Source organism: Oncorhynchus mykiss, chromosome 30, assembly GCF_057628025.1.
Source record: "Oncorhynchus mykiss isolate SJ-2025 chromosome 30, ASM5762802v1, whole genome shotgun sequence".
Classification (NCBI taxonomy): domain Eukaryota; kingdom Metazoa; phylum Chordata; class Actinopteri; order Salmoniformes; family Salmonidae; genus Oncorhynchus; species Oncorhynchus mykiss.
In genome coordinates this window covers 812573-838516 of record NC_143051.1, presented here as the reverse complement: position 1 = coordinate 838516, position 25944 = coordinate 812573, and the positions used below count along the sequence as shown (strand labels likewise).

Here is a 25944-nt window from a genome sequence, read left to right as displayed (position 1 = left end):
TTTTCACATAATGGAATTTATTTTCTTCTATATGGATTGAATAGAGCAGTAACACCTTGTTGGATGACGACATTCCCCTGGACACACCGTGGATATTCTTTTCTTCTCAGGTTCCTAAAGAAAAGAGACTGTTGCCCATCACCAAAGTGGTTGAAATTTCAGAGGAGCAGGAAAAGAGGTCAGTGTATTTCATAGCCAACATGTAATTCATAGGAAAGACAACCTACCATTTTAAGCACATCACTTATAGTCCTTGATAGACAGTTTAATTTCTGACACCAATAACTGAATTTTAGTCATTGTGATTTTGACTGTAAATCACAGAAACTTGTTTAACCTATGGGGAAAACTGTACTGATATCACCGTACAGATTGGATATGTGGGTCGTTCCACCAATTCGGTGCCTTTTGAGAAGTGTAACTTGGTGAAATAAAATGTTGGTTTCACCAACTTTTAACATTCTGTCATAAATAGCACAAGTTCAAAAAGGACTATAGTAAGTGCCTACTTAGTGCAAAATAAAATAAAATAGTTGACGATTTCATCTTAAAACAGCCATGATTCCCCTTTTTTACTGTTGAAACATCTCTAGCCTGTCTATCCATGGATAACATGATAACAAGATAACAGGGTAACAGGATAACAGGATAACATGGTAACAGGATAACAGGATAACAGGGTAACAGGGTAACAGGGTAACAGGATAACAGGATAACAGGATAACAGGGTAACAGGGTAACAGGATAACATGATAACAAGATAACATGGTAACAGGATAACAGGATAACAGGGTAACAGGGTAACAGGGTAACAGGATAACAGGATAACAGGGTAACAGGGTAACAGGATAACAGGATAACAGGGTAACAGGGTAACAGGATAACATGGTAACAGGGTAACAGGATAACAGGGTAACAGGGTAACAGGATAGCAGGGTAACAGGGTAACAGGATAACAGGGTAACAGGGTAACAGGGTAACAGGATAACAGGATAACAGGATAACAGGGTAACAGGATAACAGGGTAACAGGGTAACAGGATAACATGGTAACAGGGTAACAGGATAACAGGGTAACAGGGTAACAGGATAACAGGGTAACAGGGTAACAGGATAACAGGATAACAGGATAACAGGGTAACAGGGTAACAGGATAACAGGGTAACAGGGTAACAGGATAACATGGTAACAGGATAACAGGATAACAGGGTAACAGGGTAACAGGATAACAGGGTAACAGGGTAACAGGATAACAGGATAACAGGATAACAGGGTAACAGGGTAACAGGATAACAGGGTAACAGGGTAACAGGATAACAGGATAACAGGATAACAGGGTAACAGGGTAACAGGGTAACAGGATAACAGGGTAACAGGGTAACAGGATAACAGGGTTGACGTGTTTTGTTCGGCCCACTCACTTTTCCACCACAAAACATTAAAAAGATTGCTAAAAAATAGAGATGTTTAATGTTTCTTTTGAAACATTTATTTCAAAGGAATAGCTTCACCATATTAAAACTGAAAAAAATTTCAGTTTAAATAAAAGGGTTGACCTGAAAATGAATGACTAATCACATTAAATAAATAATAATCTTCAGAAATGACTTGTCAAAGCAACAATAGAACGAGGACTTTACAATGATGGTGAAACGTGAAGAAATATTTGGATGGTTGAAATCCTCCTCAAAGTGATTCAGGGTTGACAGAGGGACATGTCAAAATGCTGAATTTAGGCACTTTAGCCTATAGTCATGTAAAAATCTGATTTTGTCACGATCGTTGGAAGCATACTAGGACCAACTGGGTGTGATCTGGGTTCCACATCTTTTTATTTAAAGTAGGTGAACCACACAACAAAACAATAAACGAAATGTGACGCCAATGGCGTGCTAACAGGTAACTAACTACACATAAACAATATATCCCACACATACAAGTGAGAAAAATGCTACTTAAATATGATCCCCAATTAGAGAAAACGATTACCGGCTGCCTCTAATTGGGAATCATACAAATCACCAACATAGAAACACTGAACTAGAACCCCACATAGAAAATATAAACTAGAATTCCCCCCAGTCACGCCCTGACCTACTATACCATAGAGAAACAAATGCTCTCTATAGTCAGCGCATGACAGATTTATTGAATTCTCCATGTGGTCTATATTAAGGCCACTTCATTTCATTTAACAGCCTTCTAAAATTAAATAAATATCAAATGGACACAAAATGCACTCTTTGGTGGAATGACCCATGTAATATGTTTCCACCAGTTCTAGTAGGTTCCACCTGAATGCTGTTCTTCTCTGATGCTGTTACAGGGGAGGCTCGGGGACCAGCATCAACGGCCAGCAGGGTGACAACATAGAGATGGTGGACAACCGAGTCCAGGTGCTGAAGTCTGTCCCGGTCAACCTGTCCCTCAACACTGACCACCTGGACAAGAGAGTCAACATGTCCCTCAACACTGACCACCTGGACAAGAGGGAGGAGTACGGGGCGGGGACGGGTGATGGACCTGGGGCTATTGCCTTGGTGAAGGCAGAGATGTATGCCCCGGTGTTCATGGGTCCTGGGGTTGGGACGGGGGTGCACTACCGAGTAGAGGGCGAGGAGCAGGAGTCAAGGGTCGTCTATGAACAGATGAGTCCGTATGTATCCGATGTGTCAACAGTTAGTCACGGAGGATACGTTAAGGAGGACCAGCGCAGCACGCCTGATGACAGCCCGTATGAAGAGGAGAGCGATGTGGTAAGAGGATGTTAGGACTTATGTGTTAAACATGTATATTCTTAAGTTATGTTAAAAGCCCAGTGTAGTCAAAAACCTGATATTCTTGTTCCACACTGAGGTTGGTATAATACTGTGACATTGTGAAAATGATGATAATGCCCATTTAGTGTAAGAGCTATTGGAATAGACTGCCACAAGTTTCAGCCTGTTTTGGTAGGATGGCGTTTTGGCTTGGCTGGTGAGACATCGCCAAGCGGTACATTGATTAATATACCAATAAGAAAGAGAGTTCCAAACCTCTCTGCCAATAACAGGTAGTTTTCTATTTCCCCTCCCCACTCAGACCACTCCCAGACAGTTCTAGATACATTCTTGCTTGAGAAATTCCTCTTTGCTATTTTTGACAATTTTTATTTAAAACATTCACAGTAAGGTACTTAATTGTTACTCAGCAATGATTTGATATTGAGATAACGGCTGTACTGGACCATAAAGCTATAACACCACAGCCAAAACTCATTACAATCACATTACAACTTAGAATGATGTGATTGCAACCTGTTTGCCCACTTGGGAAGGATACTTCCCTTTAGCAAATTGTTGATGCTGATGCCCCAATATGCTATAGAACTGGAAAAGCCAAAATGTCAGTAAATGAACCAAAGTGTTGATTAACTTCCTCTAAATGTATCATAGTTGGTTCCCCTTTCCTTGTCTGACTGACTGCCTGACACATTAATGTTTCCCCCCCAACAGAAATACCACACACCCAAGTCTATAGCACAGGAAGAGTTTATCTTCGACCAACAAGTAGTGTAAGTCACTACTCCAAACACATCCACAACATACTGTCCAATTAGACAATATACAGCATTTTTGTTGGCTGAGATATCCACCAGTCATATCTACAGACTAATCATGTGTTGTGTCTTCTAACAGGGATACGTTTCAGTACAAGCTGGAAGCCACCAGGTCACTGCGTGTGAAGCAGGGGGAGGGGCCCATGACGTACCTGAACAAGGGCCAGTTCTACGCTGTGACGCTCAGCGAGCTGGGAGCTAACAAACGCCTGAGACATCCAATCAGCAAAGTCAGGGTGAGTTGAAGAATGAGAACGAAGAATGCACATCTTTAGTACTCTGGGAACTAACTAGCACATCTTTAGTACTCTGGGAGTTAACTAGCACATATTTAGAAGTACTCTGGGAACTAACTAGCACATCTTTAGTACTCTGGGAGTTAAGTAGCACATATTTAGGAGTACGCTGGGAGTTAACTATCACATCTTTAGTACTCTGGGAGTTAACTATCACATATTTAGTACTCTGTGAATTAACTAGCACATCTTTAGTACTCTGGGAACTAACTAGCTGTAACGGTTTTCTGTATGTGAAGGAGAGTCGGACCAAAATGCAGCGTGTAGATTGCGATCCATGTTTTAATGAACAAACGTAAAACACGAATCAATGCAAACACTACAAAATAAAGAACGTGATGAACGTAACGAAAACCTAAAACAGCCTATCTGGTGAAAAACACATAGACAGGAACAATCACCCACAAACACACAGTGAAACCCAGGCTACCTAAATATGGTTCCCAATCAGAGACAATGACGAACACCTGCCTCTGATTGAGAACCATATCAGGCCGAACATAGAACTAGACAAACTAGACATGTAACATAGAATGCCCACTCAGATCACACCCTGACCAATCAAAACATAGAAAATACAAAGTAAACTATGGTCAGGGCGTGACACTAGCACATCTTTAGTACTCTGGGAGTTAAGAAGCACATATTTAGGAGTACTCTGGGAACTAACTAGCACATCTTTAGTACTCTGGGAACTAACTAGCACATTTTTAGTACTCTGGGAGTTAACAAGCACATCTTTAGGAGTACTCTGGGAACTAACTAGTACATCTTTAATAATATGGGATCTAACTAGCACATCTTTAGTACTCTGGGAACTAACTACCACAGTTGTAGTACTCCGGGAGTTAACTAGCACATCTTTAGTACTCTGGGAGTTAACTAGTGCACCTTTAATAATCTGGGGGCTAACTAGCACATCTTTAGTACTTTGGCGATGTAATTTACAAAATAGCCTCCAATACCCTACTCAACAAATTAGATGCAGTCTATCACAGTGCAATCCCTTTTGTCACCAAAGCCCCATATACTACCCACCATTGCGACCTGTACGCTCTCGTTGGCTGGCCCTCACTTCATACTCGTCGCCAAACCCACTGGCTCCATGTCATCTACAAGACCCTGCTAGGTAAAGTCCTCCCTTATCTCAGCTCGCTGGTCACCATAGCATCTCCCACCTGTAGCACACGCTCCAGCAGGTATATCTCTCTAGTCACCCCCAAAACCAATTATTTCTTTGGCCGCCTCTCCTTCCAGTTCTCTGCTGCCAATGACTGGAACGAACTACAAAAATCTCTGAAACTGGAAACACTTATCTCCCTCACTAGCTTTAAGCACCAACTGTCAGAGCAGCTCACAGATTACTGCACCTGTACATAGCCCACCTATAATTTAGCCCAAACAACTACCTCTTTCCCTACTGTATTTATTTAATTTATTTATTTATTTTTCTCCTTTGCACCCCATTATTTTTATTTCTACTTTGCACATTCTTCCACTGTAAATCTACCATTCCGGTGTTTTACTTGCTATTTTGTATTTACTTTGCCACCATGGCCTTTTTTTGCCTTTACCTCCCTTATCTCACCTCATTTGCTCACATCGTATATAGACTTGTTTATACTGTATTATTGACTGTATGTTTGTTTTACTCCATGTGTAACTCTGTGTCGTTGTATGTGTTGAACTGCTTTGCTTTATCTTGGCCAGGTCACAATTGTAAATGAGAACTTGTTCTCAACTTGCCTACCTGGTTAAATAAAGGTTAAATTAATAAAATATATATAATTTTTAGGAGTACTCTGGGAGTTAACTATCACATCTTTAGTACTCTGGGAGTTAACTAGCACATCTTTAGTACTCTGGGAACTAACTAGCACATCTTTAGTACTCTGGGAGTTAACTAGCACATCTTTAGTAGTACTCTGTGAACTAACTAGCACATCTTTAGTACTCTGGGAGATAACTAGCACATCTTTAGGAGTTCTCTGGGAGCTAACTAGCACATTGTTTTGTACTCTGGGAGCTAACTATCACATATTTAGTACTCTGGGAGCTAACTATCACACCTTTAGTACTCTGGGAGCTAACTATCACATCTTTAGTACTCTGGGAGCTAACTATCACACCTTTAGTACTCTGGGAGCTAACTAGCACATTTTTAGTATTCTGGGAGCTAACTATCACATCTTTAGTTCTCTGGGAGCTAAAAAGCTTTTGAGTATAAAATAATGATAATTGGATTCATGTACACTGCCGTTCTAAAGTTTGGGGTCACTTAGAAGTGTCCTTGTTTTTGAAAGAAAATTACATTTTTGTCCATTAAAATAACATAAAATTGATCGGAAATACAGTGTAGACATTGTAAATGTTGTAAATGATTATTGTTGCTTGAAACAGCTGATTTTTAATGGAATATCTACATAGGTGTACGGAGGCCCATTATCAGCAACCATCACTCCTGTGTTCCAATGGCATGTTGTGTTAGCTAATCAAAGTTTATAGTTTTAAAACGCTATTTGATCATTATAAAACCCTTTTGCAATTATGTTAGCACAGCTGAAAACTGTTGTCTGATGAAAGACGCAATAAAACTGGCCTTCTTTAAACTAGTTGAGTATCTGGAGCATCAGCATTTGTGGGTTTGATTACAGGCTCAAAATGGCCAGAAACAACAAACTGTCTTCTGAAACTCGTCAGTCTATTCTTGTTATGAGAAATGAAGGCTATTTCATGCAAGAAATTGCCAAGAAACTGAAGATGTCGTACAACGCTGTGTACTACTCCCTTCACAGATCAGCGCAAACGGGCTCTAACCAGAATAGAAAGAGGAGTGGGAGGCCCCAGTGCACAACTGAGCAAGAGGACAAGTACATTAGAGTGTCTAGTTTGAGAAACAGATGCCTCACAAGTCCTCAACTGGCAGCTTCATTAAATAGTACCCACAAAACACCAGTCTCAACGTCGACAGTGAAGAGGCAACTTCGGGATGCTGGCCTTCTAGGCAGAGTTCCAAAGAAAAAGCCTTATCTCAGACTGGCCAATTAAAATATAAGATTAAGTTTGGCAAAATAACAAATTTAGGCTTTTCTGAGGGCAAAAGTGGGTGCAACTCAATATTCGGAAGGTGTTCCTAATGTTTTATCCTCTCAGTGTATGTAGAAATAATAATGGGACCTATATATATTTTCTGGACCGTAAATAGATTTAGCCCAAAAAATAAATAGTAAAAAACAATCTGAGTGACTCTCAGTTGAATTTCCTAATCCCGATGTGGCCCTCAAACCCACACGTTTGCCCATCCCTGATCTACAGTAATGTTGCTAATCATCGTACTGTCTCCTATTCCTCTGACACAGAGTGTCATCATGGTGGTGTTCAGTGAAGACAAGAACAGAGACGAACAGCTGAAGTACTGGAAGTACTGGCACTCCCGCCAACACACTGCTAAACAGAGAGTACTAGACATAGGTAAGACCTGTAACTAACTAACTAACCATACTGGCACTCCTGCCAACACACTGCTAAACAGAGAGTACAAGACATAGGTAAGACCTGTAACTAACTAACTAATTAACCACACTGGCATACCCGCCAACACACTGCTAAACAGAGAGTACTAGTCATAGGTAAGACCTGTAACTAACTAACTAATTAACCATACTGGCACTCCCACCAGCACACTTTTTATAAGACTTTGGTAACTTGGTAAGAGTATAGAATTAGAGTTTGTTGAAAGTCACTCAGACCACGACATTTGGAAAGATACTACAAATTAAAGCTATATGCCTGTACGTAAACCTGTCTAAATACTGTTAGTATGGTGTCAATTTGTGTCAATTTATTGACTAGTATTGGGCAGGCCTACCACCCGTCACTGTTCCACATCCCCCTGCCTGGGCCAACCACCAGTCACTGTTCCACATCCCCCTGCCTGGGCCTACCACCAGTCACATCCCCCTGCCTGGGCCTACCACCAGTCACATACCCCTGTCTGGGCCTAGCACCAGTCACATACCCCTGCCTGGGCCTACCACCAGTCACATCCCCCTGCCTGAGCCTCCCACCAGTCACATCCCCCTGCCTGGGCCTACCACCAGTCACTGTTCCACAGAGAGAGATCTCCTTCATACCCCTCCTCCTCACCTCCTCTCTTCTCCCTTTCATATCCCTCCTCCTCACCTCCTCTCTTCTCACTTTCATATCCCTCCTCCTCACCTCCTCTCTTCTCCCTTTCATATCCCTCCTCTCCGTTGTGCTGTTGAGGGGCATTAATTCAGTTAATGACTGGGTGTTGTTAGTCCCGCATAGTTACGTAGATAATTAACATTTCCTGGGGGATTGTAGTGAAAGGAGAAGCATGCCTCTCATTCGTGGTTCTATTGCTTAATTTTGCACATTCTAAAATGACAAGTGGATGTTTATTTTTTTTTAAATGTATTTTAGTTAGTCACAGTTTTTACTGACAAACATTTCGCAATTATCAGTCGGTGTATTTGAATGTGAACCATTTCTCTCCAGTCATGTTGAGTGAGTCTGACTGAGAGGCATGAAGGATCTGTTCCACATGGCAAGCTGCGACCTGCAGAGAGAGGCTGAGAAGCAGCAGTGGTGGTATGTAAGGTGGGAGAATCAGGGCAGATGGGAGAAATGCATGGCTTGTTTGGACAGAGAGAGGAATGCCTCAGCCAGCCAGTGTACCTTTCTGTGTTGTACCTCTCTGACTGAGGCCTGAGGTGCTGAAAGGGTGATGTTATGCTCAGAGATTGATATTAAGTCTAGTAAATTAATATGTGGGATGTGTTTGTTACATGTCTAAACAATTGACATGATTTAGTGACATGATTTAGCAGTTGGTTGTCTGTTGTTGTTTTATCATAATATCAACAGAATATCACAATGCACTTTTCCCATTTGCCCCAGTCCTGTCGTGTCTGTCAAGGCAGCATATAATTTGCTTTTCACTCTAGGCCTCAGATATGACAGATATATGCATATCATCCAGACAGTGTATTACTCAATGAGGAAGTGAGCGGTTATTTAGTCTGAAACCACTTGTTGAATGAATAAAGTCAACTTGGAAAAGCTGTTTAATTAATAAGAGAAACTACAACTATTTCACCTCAATGTATTGTTGGAAATCAGACCTATAGTGATCCTGATATCATTTCATGTCAATGTAATACCTTTGTTGTGAATGTGGTACATTTGTCAAAGAACATAGAGGAAGTTGATGGAAATGCCTTGGATTATATTACGGGACATTTTCCTTCTCCGCTTCAGTTGGGTCCTCCTGATGTGAAGGAGGTAATTGGTAACTTAAAGATGTCAGCAGCAGGTCATGATGAGATTGGTTTCCTCTTTGTTGAAATCAGTGTCTTCCTCGATCACTGAGCCTCTATTCACCAAATGTATGCAAACTGGTATTGTTCCTAAAGATTTGAAAATGAGTTATCCACCACTATAAATCTGGGGATCCAAGATCTTTCACAAATTATCGCCCAATATCTGTACTATGTTTTTCTAAAATCCTAGAAAAATAGTTGCATAAGAGAATGTTAAACATTTTTAAGCAACACTGTATTATGGTTTTGGTAAAAATTACTCCTCCTCTTTTGCAACTTGTGGATAAAAATCTTTAAAGCCGTGAACATCAATGAATGCACTCTAGGCATCTATTTAGATTTATCCAAAGCGTTTGACACGGTTGATCATGAAATATTACTTAGTAAATTACATTATTATGTTTTTCATGATTATGCATATAATTGGTTAAATAGTTATGTTTATATTAGAGAACAATGTGTTTTTGCAAACGGCTGTGCATCTACCAGGGCCAAGATATAAATGCATTTAATAAAAAAGAGAAAGAATCTCAATTGGTGGGAATGAAATAGAACAAGTCACATCCACTAGATTCCAGGGAGTTGTAATTGATGAAAAGTTGTCCTGAAAAAAATCATATTCAATTTGTCTGTAGCAAAGTAATGAAATCTGTTGGTATCGTCAGAAAGATCAATTGTTTGGTTCATCAGGCTTGCTTCCTAACTCTATACTGTAGCTTAATTTACCCATATGTCATTGTGTCTGTGTGGGGTGGGGGTTTAGGCTAACCTGACCCTGAAGGATTAGTAGCAGAAGAGGAGAGAGGTGACCCCCTGGTCAAATGACAAATAGTAAACTGTAGTACAGGCCAGGTCTGGTCTGGATAGTGGCAGCAGCAGGGAGCAGGGAGTTGTAACATGACACCACCAGGCTAGGCTGGGATTTGAATAGCAGTTGGTTCAGGATTGTTCCCTGGCTCTGCCTGGAGGCTTGGAGGCCTGAGGCTGTGTGTGTCATGGGACCTGGGATTTGAATGGATCTATTTAACGGAGAACTAACGGACGAGGACCAGGATGCAACCTGCCTGACTGCCTGGCTGACTGACTGGCTGTGCACCTGTGAAAACCTGGAATGGAGTGGGGAGTGGAGTGACATGGCCAGGCTTTGACTTATTATTCCGTTTATCTCCTAGTGGGGAAAAGGGCTTCATGCGTATCAGAATCTGAATGATCGGCTAAGAAAAGCCAACTGACATTTACTCCTGAAGTGCTGACCTGTTGCACCCTCTACAACCACTGTGATTATTATTATTTGACCATGCAGGTAATTTATGAACATTTGAACATATTGGCCATGTTCTGTTATAATCTCCACCCGGCACAGCCAGAAGAGGACTGGCCACCCCTCATAGCCTGGTTCCTCTCTAGGTTTCTTCCTAGGTTTTGGCCTTTCTAGAGAGTTTTTCCTAGCCACCGTGCTTCTACACCTGCATTGCTTGCTGTTTGGGGTTTTAGGCTGGGTTTCTGTATAGCACTTTGAGATATCAGCTGATGTAAGAAGGGCTTTATAAATACATTTGATTGATTGATTGATCTCCATCTCACTGAGCCAGCCGGGAGGCCTGGTTTAAAGACCCGAGTAAAACATGTACAGCTGTCACATATGTTAAAATACTTGAGATGCACTTAATGCAATTTGCTTGGTACAGTGGAACCAATTGAATAGTCCCAAAAGTGCAATAAATAAATTACTCCTCAAATACTCTAATAAATATGAAAAAGTATTTGTCATATGGTTTGAAGCGGTTAAGAGGCTTGGTTTGCCGGCGGTAGAGGATTATTTGGAGGTGGAAGGGTAAAGGGATTTTTGGGGTAGATAAAGGGATAGAGAGGTTAGGTAATATAGAGGCGGTTTTGGGGGTAGATGGTGGGATAGAGAAGTTAGGTTATATAGAGGGGTAGAGGGGGTTTTGGGGGTAGAGAGGTTAGGTAATGTAGAGGGGTTAAATGCAATGTTCCCTCTATTTTCTTTCGTCACTGAGCAGATTTCAGGTCTGGTGAGCGCAAACTTGAACTTTGTGAAAATTCTGGTCTTCAATGTAGGCCTCATTCCATGAGACTTTTGAAAAAAACATGAAGGGCTTGGCATGAACCTTTATCCACTCAGACAAGGAGGTGATGGAAAATGTTGTTGTGTTGTTTGATGCAAGAAAACACTTTAAAAAATAAAATGCATCATTATTCATATACCATTATTACAGAGAATCAGACAAATTATGCTACCCTCTACATATTGGCTACTTAGCTTATTCAAGACTGCCTCAAAATACAACACTTGCACATAGGCCTACTGCAGCTCTGATTGGTAATGCCGCACTGGTATGTGTGGGCTGAGTGGTGCATATCAATGCAATAGAATCCTACTCAGATGTGTTCTGCCTACAACAACATCTCTGATATTTATTCTGCTTGGCAGTCCCGGTGGAGCTGCACGGCAGTCTCAGGGTAACTGCGCGCCCGCACAAGTGCGCAGTTTAGAGGGAACATTAGTTAGATGGGGTTTTGGGGGTAGAAGGGATTTTGGGGGTAGAGGGGTTTTGGGGTAGAGTGGATAGAAGGGATTTTGGGGAAGGTAGAGTTTTGGGAGGAGACGGGTTTTGGGCGGGAAGAGGAATTTTTGGAGGTAGAGAGGTTTTGGGGGTATAGGGGCTTTAAGGTAGAGAGGTTTAGGGGTACTGAGATTTTGGGGTGTAGAGGAGTTTTGGGGGGTAGAGGAAATTTGGGGTTAGAGAGGTTTGGGGGTAGATGGGTTTGGGGAGGGTTGGGTGTAGAGGGGATAGAGGGGGTTTAGGGGTGGAGAGGTTTTGAGGGTAGAGGGGTTTAGAGTGGTAGTTGAACTGACATGTCCTGGGTTAATAGTGGTAGTTGAACTGACATGTCCTGGGGTAATAGTGGTAGTTGAACTGACATGTCCTGGGGTAATAGTGGTAGATGAACTGACATGTCCTGGGGTAATAGTGGTAGTTGAACTGACATGTCCTGCGGTAATAGTGGTAGATGAACTGACATGTCCTGGGGTAATAGTGGTAGATGAACTGACATGTCCTGGGGTAATAGTGGTAGATGAACTGACATGTCCTGGGGTAATAGTGGTAGATGAACTGACATGTCCTGGGGTAATAGTGGTAGATGAACTGACAAGTCCTGGGGTAATAGTGGTAGATGAACTGACATGTCCTTGGGTAATAGTGGTAGATGAACTGACATGTCCTGGGGTAATAGTGGTAGATGAACTGACATGTCCTGGGGTAATAGTGGTAGATGAAATAAGAATAGCCTCCTGTATTTACCAGTGCTTTGTTTTGAAGGCAGGGAGTTTGTTTACATTGCCAGATAGGAGATATCAAGAACTTGCTGTTTGATACCACAGAGTTCCTAATCAGCCTGAACAATGGCTTCCTGTTTTAGCTGATAACAACTTTATCATATTGGCCTGTGCATATGTTTATAGTGGTTTCAGATAGAGTTGGTGTGGGGTTTTCTGCGATAGCCACTTGTTGTTTTAATAAAAGAAAACCACTTGTCAAATTTGAACTAACAAGACCTACTGTTGAAGTTTACACACACTTAGGTTGGAGTCATTAAAACTCATTTTTCAACCACTCCACAAATTTCTTGTTGACAAACTATAGTTTTGGCAAGTCAGTTAGGAGATCTACTTTGTGCATGACACAAGTCATTTTTCCAACAATTGTTTACAGAGAGATTATTTCATTTATAATTTACTGTATCACAATTTCAGTGGGTCAGACGTTTACATACACAGCTTGGAAAATTCCAGAAAATTATGTCATGGCTTAGAAGTTTCTGATAGGCTAATTGACATAATTTGAGTCAATTGGAGGTGTACCTGTGGATGTATTTCAAGGCCTACCTTCAAAGTCAGTTCCTCTTTGCTTGAGAAAATCAAAAGAAATTAGCCAAGACCTCATGAAAAAATTGTAGACCTCCACAAGTCTGGTTCATCCTTGGGAGCAATTTCCAAACGCATGAAGGTACCACGTTCATCTGTACAAACAATAGTATGCAAGTATAAACACCATGGGACCACGCAGCCGTCATACAGCTCAGGAAGGAGACGTGTTCTGTCTCCTAGAGATGAACGTACTTTGGTAATATGGTAAAATCGCAGATCAATCCAAGAACAACAGCAAGGAACCCTGTGAAGATGCCGGAGGAAACGGGTACAAAGTATCTATATCCACAGTAAAACAAGTCCTATATCGACATAACCTGAAAGGTTGCTTATCAAGGAAGAAGCCACTGCTCCAAAACCACCATAAAAAAGGCAAACTACGGTTTGCAACTGCACATGGGGACAAAGATTGTACTTTTTGGAGAAATGTAACAAAAATAGAACTGTTTGACCATAATGGCCGTCGTTACGTTTGGAGGAATAAGGGGGAGGCTTTGCTGCAGGAGTGGTGGATATATTGAAGCAGCATCTCAAGACATCAGTCAGGAAGTTAAAGCTTGGTCGCAAATGGGTCTTCCAAATGTACAATGACCCCAAGCATACTTCCAAAGTTGTGGCAAAATTGCTTAAGGACAACAAAGTCAAGGTAATGGAGTGGCCATCACAAAGCCCTGACCTCAAGCCTACAGAAAATGTGGGGGCAGAACTGAAAAAGCGTGTGCGAGCAAGGAGGCCTACAAACCTGACTCAGTTACACCAGCTCTGTCAAGAGGAATGGGCCAAAATTCGCCAAACTTATTGTGGGATGCTTGTGGAAGGCTACCCAAAATGTTTGACACAAGTTAAACAATTTAAAGGCAATGCTACCAAATTCTAATTGAGTCTATGTAAACTTCTGACCCACTGGGAATGTGATGAAAGACACAAAAGCTGAAGAAAATATTTATCTCTGCTGTTATTCTGACATTTCATATTCTTCACAAAATAAAACAGGGAATTTCTGCTAAGATTAAATGTCAGGAATTGTGAAAAACTGAGTTTAAATGTATATCGCTAAGGTGTATGTAAACTTCCGACTTCAACTGTAGATATGTTTGATGATAGAGTGGAATAATATTTTTCCTCCACCATTTATATGTTCATCCTGCATTTCTTCTCATTGACTCTCAAAACTTCAGCTGGGTGGAAGGTTGAGCATGTGTTGTGAGAATTAATCCCATCTGACCTTCCATTCTGTTCCCTCCTCTCCTTTGCTCTTTCTCTCCTCTCATCCCCCTTCCCCCCTTCCCTCCTTCTCTCCTTCCCTCCTTCCTCCCTTCCCTCCTTCTCTAAGTCCCTGTGTCCTTCCTTTCTTCCCTCCTCTCATCTCTCCTTCCCTCCATCCCTCCTTCCCTCCATCCCTCCTTCTCTCCATCCCTCCTTCCCTCCATCCCTCCTTCCCTCCATCCCTCCATCCCTCCTTCCCTCCTTCCCTCCTTCCCTCCATCCCTCCTTCCCTCCATCCCTCCTTCCCTCCTTCTCTCCTTCCCTCCTTCCCTCCTTCCCTCCATCCCTCCTTCCCTCCTTCTCTCCTTCCCTCCTTCCCTCCTTCCCTCCATCCCTCCTTCCCTCCTTCTCTCCTTCCCTCCTTCTCTCCTTCCCTCCTTCCTTCCCTACATCCCTCCTACCCTCCAGCGGACTATAAGGAGAGCTTCAACACCATCGGTAACATTGAGGAGATAGCCTACAACGCTGTCTCCTTCACCTGGGATGTGAACGAAGAGGCCAAGGTAAAAACAACATGGGCAGCATAGAGTATTTGAGGTTTAAAATGACTTCTGAAGTTTGTAATTTTCATATAGAAATTTCTGACTTGATTTAAAAAACATAAAAATCTGTGGGTGTTACTAGAACGTGTCATTGTGTGTGTTATTATGTCATTGTGTGTGTTATTATAACATGTCATTGTGTGTGTTATTACAACGTGTCATTGTGTGTGGATTTTTGTATTATACTAATTCGATTTCCGCTGGGGCACGACCATCGACCTCTACAATCTAGACCAGGTCCACAGAGTAAAGTGTGACAATTAACCTACAATACAATATCACCGTACCCACAGTCCCCAACATCCACACACACATAGTCTCTACAGTCCCCACAGTCCCCAACATCCACACACACATAGTCTCTACAGTCCACACAGTCCCCAAAGTCCACACACACATAGTCCACACAGTCCCCAAAGGCCCCACATTCCACCAGTCCACACAGTCCACCCACAAATATCCCCACAATCCCCAGAGTCCACACACACATACTGTCCAAAGTCCCCACAGTCCACACATAGTCCCCACATAGTCCCCAAAGTCTCCACAGTCCCCGCAGTTCCATGGTCCACACAGTCCCAACAGTCCCCACAGTCCCCACATTCCCATGGTCCCCACAGTCCCCACAGTCCCATGGTCCCCACAGTCCCACAGTCCCCACAGTCCCCACATAGTCCCCACAGTCCCCAACATAGTCCCCCCATTGTCCACATATAGTCCCTACAGTCCCATATTCCGAACAGTCCTCACAGTCCCATGGTCCCCACATAGTCCCCACAGTCCCATAGTCCCCACAGTCCCATGGTCCCCACATTGTCCCCACAGTCCCATAGTCCCCACATAGTCCCCACAGTCCCATTGTCCCCACAGTCCCCACAGTCCCATGGTCCCCACAGTCCCCACAGTCCCCACATTCCCATGGTCCCCACAGTCCCCACAGTCTCACAGTCCCATGGTCCCCACAGTCCCCACAGTCCCCACAGTCCCATGGTCCCCACAGTCCCACAGTCCCCACATAGTCCCCACATAGTCCCCACACAGTCCCCAACATAGTCCCCTCATTGTCCCCACATAGTCCCCACAGTCCCATAGTCCCATGGTCCCCACATAGTCCCCACACTCCCATAGTCTCCACAGTCCCCACAGTCCCCACAGTCCCATGGTCCCCACATTGTCCCCACAGTCCCATAGTCCCCACATAGTCCCCACAGTCCCATTGTCCCCACAGTCCCATGGTCCCCACATAGTCCCCACAGTCCCATGGGGCGGCAGGGTAGCCTAGTGGTTAGAGCATTGGACTAGCCACTGGAAGGTTGCAAGTTCAAACCCCCCAGCTGACAAGGTACAAATCTGTCGTTCTGCCCCCGAACAGGCAGTTAACCCACTGTTCCTAGACCAGTTAACCCACTGTTCCTAGACCAGTTAACCCACTGTTCCTAGGCCGTCATTGAAGATAAGAATTTCTTCTTAACTGACGTGCCTGGTTAAATAAAGGTAAAAAAATAAAAATAGTCCCCACAGTCCCATGGTCAAATCAAATCAAATGTATTTATATAGCCCTTCGTACATCAGCTGATATCTCAAAGTGCTGTACAGAAACCCAGCCTAAAACCCCAAACGGTTAACCCACTGTTAACCCACTGCAATGCAGGTGTAGAAGCACGGTGGCTAGGAAAAACTCCCTAGAAAGACCAAAACCTAGGAAGAAACCTAGAGAGGAACCAGGCTATGTGGGGTGGCCAGTCCTCTTCTGGCTGTGCCGGGTGGAGATTATAACAGAACATGGCCAAGATGTTCAAATGTTCATAAATGACCAGCATGGTCGAATAATAATAAGGCAGAACAGTTGAAACTGGAGCAGCAGCACGGTCAGGTGGACTGGGGACAGCAAGGAGTCATCATGTCAGGTAGTCCTGGGGCATGGTCCTAGGGCTCAGGTCAGTTGAAACTGGAGCAGCAGCACGGCCAGGTGGACTGGGACAGCAAGGAGTCATCATGTCAGGTAGTCCTGGGGCATGGTTCTAGGGCTCAGGTCCTCCGAGAGAGAGAAAGAAAGAGAGAAGAAGAGAATTAGAGAACGCACACTTAGATTCACACAGGACACCGAATAGGACAGGAGAAGTACTCCAGATATAACAAACTGACCCCAGCCCCCCGACACATAAACTACTGCAGCATAAATACTGGAGGCTGAGACAGGAGGGGTCAGGAGACACTGTGGCCCCATCCGAGGACACCCTCGGACAGGGCCAAAGAGGAAGGATATAACCCCACCCACTTTGCCAAAGCACAGCCCCCACACCACTAGAGGGATATCTGGTCCCAACATAGTCCCAACATAGTCCCCACAGTCCCATGGTCCCCACATTGTCCCCACACAGTCCCCATAGTCCACACAGTCCCCACAGTCCACACACACACATTGTGGGTCCACACCCACAACTCTTTGTTTGTTTTGCCCTCTCTTCTGCGAAGCTACACCAAATGACCAAAAGTATGTGGACACCTGCTATTTGAACATCTCATTCCAAAATCATGGGCATTAACATGGAGTTGGTCCCCTCTTTGCTGCTATAACAGCCACAACTCTTCTGGGAAGGCATTAATATGGAGTTGGTCCCCACTTTGCAGCTATAACAGCCTCCACTCTTCTGGGAAGGCATTAATATGGAGTTGGTCCCCACTTTGCTGCTATAACAGCCACAACTCTTCTGGGAAGGCATTAATATGGAGTTGGTCCCCCCTTTGCAGCTATAACAGCCTCCACTCTTCTGGGAAGGCTTTCCACTAGATGTTGGAACATTGCTGCTGGGACATGCTTCCACTAAGCCCCAAGAGCATTAGTGAGGTCGGGCACTGATGTTGGGTGATTAGGCCTGGCTCGCAGTCAGCATTGCAATTCATCCCAAAGGTGTTCGATGCGGTTGAGGTCAGGGCTCTGTACAGACCTGTCAAGTTCATCCACACCGTTCTTGACAAACCAATTCTGTATGGACCTTGCTTTGTGCACGGGGCATTGCCATGCTGAAACAGGAAAGGGCCTTCCCCAAACTGTTGCCACAAAGTTGGAAGCACAGAACTGTCTAGAATGTCATTGTATGCTGTAGCATTATGCTTTCCTTTCACTGGAACTGAGCGGCCTAGTCCTACCCATGAAAAACAGCCCAGGCCATTATTCCTCCTCCTTCACCAAACTTTACAGTTGGCTATATGCCTTCGGGCAGGTAGCGTTCTCCTGGCATCTGCCAAACCCAGATTCGTCCATCAGATTGCCAGATGGTAAAGGATGATTCACCATTCCAGAGAACGCAAAGGCAGCGAGATTTACACCACTCCAGCCGACGTGATGATGATCTTAGGCTTGTGTGCGGCTGCTTGGCCATGGAAACCCATTTCATGAAGCTCCCGACGAACAGTTATTGTGCTGACGTTGCATCCAGAGACAGTTTGGAACTCGGTAGTGACTGTTGCGACCAGGACAGACTATTTTTACGCTTTATGTGCTAAACACTCAGCGGTCCCGTTCTATGAGCTTGTGTGGCCTTCCACTTCGTGGCTGAGCTGTTGTTCTCCTAGACATTTCCACTTCACAATAACAGCCCTTACAGTTGACCAGAGCAGCTCTAGCAGGGCAGAAATGTGACAAACTAACAATGCTGGAAAGGTGGCATCGTATGACGGTTCCACGTTGAAAGTCACTGAGCTCTTCAGTGAGGCCATTCTACTGTTAATATTTGTCTATGAAGATTGCATGCCTGTGTGCTCTTTTAATCACCTGTCAGCAATGGGTGTGGCTTAAAATAGCCGAATCAACTCATTTGAAGGGGTGTCCACATACATTTGTATATATAGTGTAGGGACACACAGACACACATGTTCCACGTAAGTGTAGGGAGCCTGCAGCAACACACTGACCCAGTCTGTCTGTCTGTCTGTCTGTCTGCCTCTCTCTCTCTCTCTCTCTCTCTCTCTCTCTCTCTCTCTCTCTCTGTCTCTCTATCTCTCTCTCTCTCTCTCTCGCTCTCTCTCTCTCTCGTTCAGTCTCTCGCTCGCTCTCTCTCTCTCTCTCTCTCTCTCTCTCTCTCTCTCTCTCTCTCTCTCTCTCTCTCTCTCTCTCTCTCTCTCTCTCTCTCTCTCTCTCTCTCTCTCTCTCTCTCTCTCTCTCTCTCTCTCTCTCTCTCTCTCTCTCTCTCTCGGTAGCTCTGCTTTGCTTTCCCAGTTATCCTTGTTTATATGTTTGGCTCCACCATTGCAGTAATACAGTACTGTACGGCCATTGTAATCACAAGGCTCTGGATAAAGAACCTGGTGGAAGAAATCCAAGCAAGGTCAACTCTTTAAGCTAATATTTACTCTCCTCTCTGATGGGGTGCTGTCATGTGGAATAGCCTATTGAGGTCCAGCAACCCCACATCCCAAGAATAAACCAGGTTTCCTTGATAGTAGTACTGTAACCCTCTGATTCAAAGATGTTCATAGTCCCAAGCCTCCACAAAGTCTTTCTTCTTTGTTTTATTACATGGTTGAAGTATTATGGGACCACTGTACCTGAAACACTCCCAATTAGTTGTATTTCCTGATAACTATCTTCCTGTGCTCTCTTAACCCCAGCCATTCCTAGGTGTAATAGGTTGATGTGTTATAGGAAGTGAACCACTACTCCTGGAGCTCCTCCAGACGACCTCCAGCACCCATAGTTTTGCTTCACAGATCAAGAGGGCTTTAAAAGGCCTATTAATACAGAGGTTTTAGCTTCTATTGGCCCACTCTGGCTGCCAAGGCCTGTTTCTACAGAGGTTATAGCCTCTATTCACATAAACGCAATACACTGTCTGGGGGGGGGGGGGCAAATAACACATGATGGTTCAGGGAGTACTGTTGTGAGAGAAAAGAAAACAGGACTGATTTAGTAGTCTAAAATGTAAAAAGAAGAAACATTTGAGTTTATTCTATTTTCTCTGCGGTATGCTGTGGCCCTGGGGCAGACATAATGTTGCGACCATGGCTTGTCTCAGCACATCCCAGCTCTGTTATGCTCTGTTCTGTGTCTTCCTTATTGGAGAAAAGCCTTACTAAAACAGATTGGCTAACTTGTATGAGACACCACAGCCATTGAACATTAGGAGCTGGCCCTATTCTTACGTAACAACATGTAGTAATATGCTTCCCACGCTTTGTACGGTTTGATATTTAGTCAATATGAATATGCTGTTGTATTTGGAAGATTTATTTGGTGCCAACTGAGATATAGGTTTTATTGACTGAGTAGTTTGCCTGGTTCTAGCTGAATAGAACTGACTGCCACTGCTCTGTCTCTGATTGGTCAGTTTGCAGGAATCTAATTTGTTCTGTCCCTCTGATTTGGTTAGATCTTTATCACAGTGAACTGTCTAAGTACAGACTTCTCGTCTCAGAAGGGGGTGAAGGGTCTTCCTCTGATGATCCAGATTGACACATACAGTTACAACAACCGCAGCAACAAGCCACTCCACAGAGCCTACTCTCAGATCAAGGTCTTCTGTGACAAGGTGAGTTTCTCTCTCTGACCTCTGATCTCTAGCTCCGTCATGACCCACTTCACTAATTAACTTTTAGTCCTGAAGAGTTGCTTTTTGATCTTCAGATCTCCTCCTTGCCCTATGATTCATCCTCCCCTATACTGTTAGAATCTCAGAATACATCCCAGAGTTTCTGACTCTCTGCATCCTCCTGGTGGCTTCGGCATGTTAAACAATCAACTAGAATTGCAATATTTTCTCACAGAGTCTGGTGAGACTAGTTTCAAACTGTAATAATTATCATCAGTGCTGTTGGATGTGAAGCTGCATCACAAATCCATCCATCCACTCATGTATTTATTAATCCATCCATCCACTCGTTTATTTATTAATCCATCCATCTATTAGTTAATTAATCAATATCCATCCACTTATTCATTTATTAATCCATCCATCCACTTATTAATTTATTAATCCAGCCATCCACTTATTAATTTATTAATCCATCCATCCACTTATTAATTTATTAATCCATCCATCCACTTATTAATTTATTAATCCATCCATCCACTTATTCATTTATTAATCCATCCATCCATCCATCCATCCACTTATTAATTTATTAATCCATCCATCCACTTATTAATGTATTAATCCATCCATCCACTTATTCATTTATTAATCCATCCATCCACGAATTCATTATTTTTTAAATGTAACCTTTATTTAAATAGACAAGTCAGTTCAAATCAAATTCTTATTTACATTGATGCCGGCCAAACACTGGCCAAACCCAGACAATGCTGGGCCACTCATTAATTTATTAATCTCCATCCATGCATCCACTCACTAATTTATTAATCCATCCATCCACAAATTCATTTTTTAAAAATGTAACCTTTATTTAAATAGACGAGTCAGTTAAAATCAAATTCTTATTTACATTGATGCCCTACACTGGCCAAACCCAGACAATGCTGGGCCACTCATTAATTTATTAATCTCCATCCATGCATCCACTCACTAATTTATTAATCCATCCATCATCCACTCGTTCATTTATTGATTCATCCATCCACGCATTCATTTATTGATTCATCCATCCACGCATTCATTTATTAATCCATCCATCCACGCATTAATTTATTACTCCAGCCATCCACTTATTAATTTATTAATCCATCCTCTACTTATTCATTTATTAATCCATCCATCCACTTATTCATGTATTAATCCATCCATCCACTTATTCATGTATTAATCCATCCATCCACACATTCAATGATTAATCCTTCCATCGATCCACTTATTCATTTATTAATCCATCCATCCACATATTCATTTATTAATCCATCCTTCCACTTATTCATGTATTAATCCATCCATCCACATATTCAATGATTAATCCTTCCATCTATCCACTTATTCATTTATTAATCCATCCATCCACTTATTCATTTATTAATCCATCCATCCACTTATTAATTTATTAATCCATCCATCCACTTATTCATTTATTAATCCATCCATCCACTTATTCATGTATGAATCCATCCATCCACACATTCAATGATTAATCCTTCCATCGATCCACTTATTAATTTATTAATCCATCCATCCACTTATTAATTTATTAATCCATCCAGCCACTTATTCATGTATTAATCCATCCATCCACACATTCAATGATTAATCCTTCCATCGATCCACTTATTCATTTATTAATCCATCCATCCACATATTCAATGATTAATCCTTCCATCGATCCACTTATTCATTTATTAATCCATCCATCCACTTATTCATTTATTAATCCATCCATCCACTTATTCATTTATTAATCCATCCATCCACTTATTCATGTATTAATCCATCCATCCACTTATTCATTTATTAATCCATCCACCCACTTATTATTTTATTAATCCATCCACCCACTTATTCATGTATTAATCCATCCACCCACTTATTAATTTATTAATCCATCCATCCACTTATTCATTTATTAATCCATCCATCCACTTATTCATGTATTAATCCATCCATCCACTTATTCATTTATTAATCCATCAACCCACTTATTATTTTATTAATCCATCCACCCACTTATTCATTTATTAATCCATCCATCCACTTATTCATTTATTAATCCATCCATCCACTTATTCATTTATTAATCCGTCCATCCATCCACTTAATCAATTATTAATCCATCCATCCACTTATTCATTTATTAATCCATCCATCCACTTATTATTTTATTAATCCATCCACCCACTTATTCATTTATTAATCCAGCCATCCACTTATTAATTTATTAATCCATCCATCCACTTATTCATTTATTAATCCATCCATCCACTTATTAATTTATTAATCCATCCATCCACTTATTCATTTATTAATCCATCCATCCACTTATTCATTTATTAATCCGTCCATCCATCCACTTAATCATTTATTAATCCATCCATCCACTTATTCATTTATTAATCCAGCCATCCACTTATTCATTTATTAATCCATCCATCCACTTATTCATTTATTAATAAATCCATCCACTTATTCATTAATGAATCCATCCATCCACTTATTAATTTATTAATCCTTCCATCCACTTAATCATTTATTAATAAATCCATCCACTTATTCATTTATGAATCCATCCATCCACTTATTCATTTATTAATCCATCCATCCATTTATTAATTTATTAATCCATCCATCCACGCATTCATTTATTAATCCATCCATCCACGCATTAATTTATTACTCCAGCCATCCACTTATTAATTTATTAATCCATCCTCCACTTATTCATTTATTAATCCATCCATCCACTTATTCATGTATTAATCCATCCATCCACTTATTCATGTATTAATCCATCCATCCACACATTCAATGATTAATCCTTCCATCGATCCACTTATTCATTTATTAATCCATCCATCCACATATTCATTTATTAATCCATCCTTCCACTTATTCATGTATTAATCCATCCATCCACATATTCAATGATTAATCCTTCCATCTATCCACTTATTCATTTATTAATCCATCCATCCACTTATTAATTTATTAATCCATCCATCCACTTATTAATTTATTAATCCATCCATCCACTTATTCATTTATTAATCCATCCATCCACTTATTCATGTATTAATCCATCCATCCACACATTCAATGATTAATCCTTCCATCGATCCACTTATTAATTTATTAATCCATCCATCCACTTATTAATTTATTAATCCATCCAGCCACTTATTCATGTATTAATCCATCCATCCACACATTCAATGATTAATCCTTCCATCGATCCACTTATTAATTTATTAATCCATCCATCCACTTATTAATTTATTAATCCATCCATCCACTTATTCATGTATTAATCCATCCATCCACTTATTCATTTATTAATCCATCAACCCACTTATTATTTTATTAATCCATCCACCCACTTATTCATTTATTAATCCATCCATCCACTTATTCATTTATTAATCCATCCATCCACTTATTCATTTATTAATCCGTCCATCCATCCACTTAATCAATTATTAATCCATCCATCCACTTATTCATTTATTAATCCATCCATCCACTTATTATTTTATTAATCCATCCACCCACTTATTCATTTATTAATCCAGCCATCCACTTATTAATTTATTAATCCATCCATCCACTTATTCATTTATTAATCCATCCATCCACTTATTAATTTATTAATCCATCCATCCACTTATTCATTTATTAATCCATCCATCCACTTATTCATTTATTAATCCGTCCATCCATCCACTTAATCATTTATTAATCCATCCATCCACTTATTCATTTATTAATCCAGCCATCCACACATTAATTTATTAATCCATCCATCCACTTATTCATTTATTAATCCATCCATCCACTTATTCATTTATTAATAAATCCATCCACTTATTCATTAATGAATCCATCCATCCACTTATTCATTTATTAATCCTTCCATCCACTTAATCATTTATTAATAAATCCATCCACTTATTCATTTATGAATCCATCCATCCACTTATTCATTTATTAATCCATCCATCCATTTATTAATTTATTAATCCATCCATCCACTTATTCATTTATTAATCCATCCATCCACTTATTCATTTATTAATCCATCCATCCACTTATTCATTTATTAATCCATCCATCCACTTATTCATTTATTAATCCGACCATCCATCCACTTAATCATTTATTAATCCATCCATCCACTTATTCATTTATTAATCCAGCCATCCAAGCATTCATTTATTAATCCATCCATCCACTTATTCATTTATTAATCCAGCCATCCACTTATTAATTTATTCATCCATCCATCCACTTATTCATTTATTAATCCATCCATCCACTTATTCATTTATTAATCCATCCATCATCCACTTATTAATTTATTAATCCATCCTCCACTTGTTCATTTATTAATCCATCCATCCACTTATTCATGTATTAATCCATCCATCCACACATTCAATGATTAATCCTTCCATCGATCCACTTATTCATTTGTTAATCCATCCATCCACTTATTCATGTATTAATCCATCCATCCACACATTCAATGATTAATCCTTCCATCGATCCACTTATTTATTTATTAATCCATCCATCCACTTATTCATGTATTAATCCATCCACACATTCAATGATTAATCCTTCCATCGATCCACGTATTCATTTATTAATCCATCCATCCACTTATTCATTTATTAATCCATCCATCCACTTATTCATTTATTAATCCATCCATCTACTTATTAATTTATTAATCCATCCATCCACTTATTCATTTAATAATCCATCCATCCACACATAAATTTTTTTAATGTAACCTTTATTTAAATAGACAAGTCAGTTAAAATCAAATTCTTATTTAGATTGATGGCCTACACCGGCCAAACCCAGACAACCCTGGGCCACTCATTAATTGATTAATCTCCATCCATCCATCCATCCATCCATCCATCCACTCATTAATTTATTAATCCATCCATCCATCTACTCACTAATTTGTTAATCCATTCATCATCCACTCATTCATTTATTGATCCATCCATCATCCACTCAACCCATTTATTAATCCATCCATCCACTTATTAATTTATTAATCCACCCATCCATCCATCCACTCGTTCATTTATTAATCCTTCCATCCACTTATTCATTTATTAATCCATCCATCCACTTATTCATTTATTAATCCACCAATCCATCCATCCATCCCCACATTCATATATTATTCCATCGATCCATCCACTCACTAATTTATTTATCCATCCGTATCTTCATTCATATATTAATCCATCCATCCACTTATTAATTTATTAATCCCTCCTCCACTTATTCATTTATTAATCCAGCCATCCACTTATTTATGTATTAATCCAT

The 25944-nt window shown here is 41.0% G+C and overlaps 1 protein-coding gene across 2 annotated transcripts in view; it reads left to right on the top strand.

The window, feature by feature from the left end:
• The window catches only part of grhl2b (grainyhead like transcription factor 2b), a 116237-nt gene that overhangs the window by 26110 nt on the left and 64183 nt on the right, over positions 1-25944 (top strand). For both annotated transcript variants that reach the window (XM_090228506.1, XM_090228507.1), the window contains 7 exons: positions 111-178; positions 2326-2755; positions 3494-3552; positions 3677-3833; positions 7253-7364; positions 14868-14962; positions 20371-20529. In XM_090228506.1, the coding sequence (XP_090084632.1) occupies positions 111-178; positions 2326-2755; positions 3494-3552; positions 3677-3833; positions 7253-7364; positions 14868-14962; positions 20371-20529 (1080 nt within the window). The remainder of the gene's footprint in view (positions 1-110; positions 179-2325; positions 2756-3493; positions 3553-3676; positions 3834-7252; positions 7365-14867; positions 14963-20370; positions 20530-25944) is intronic.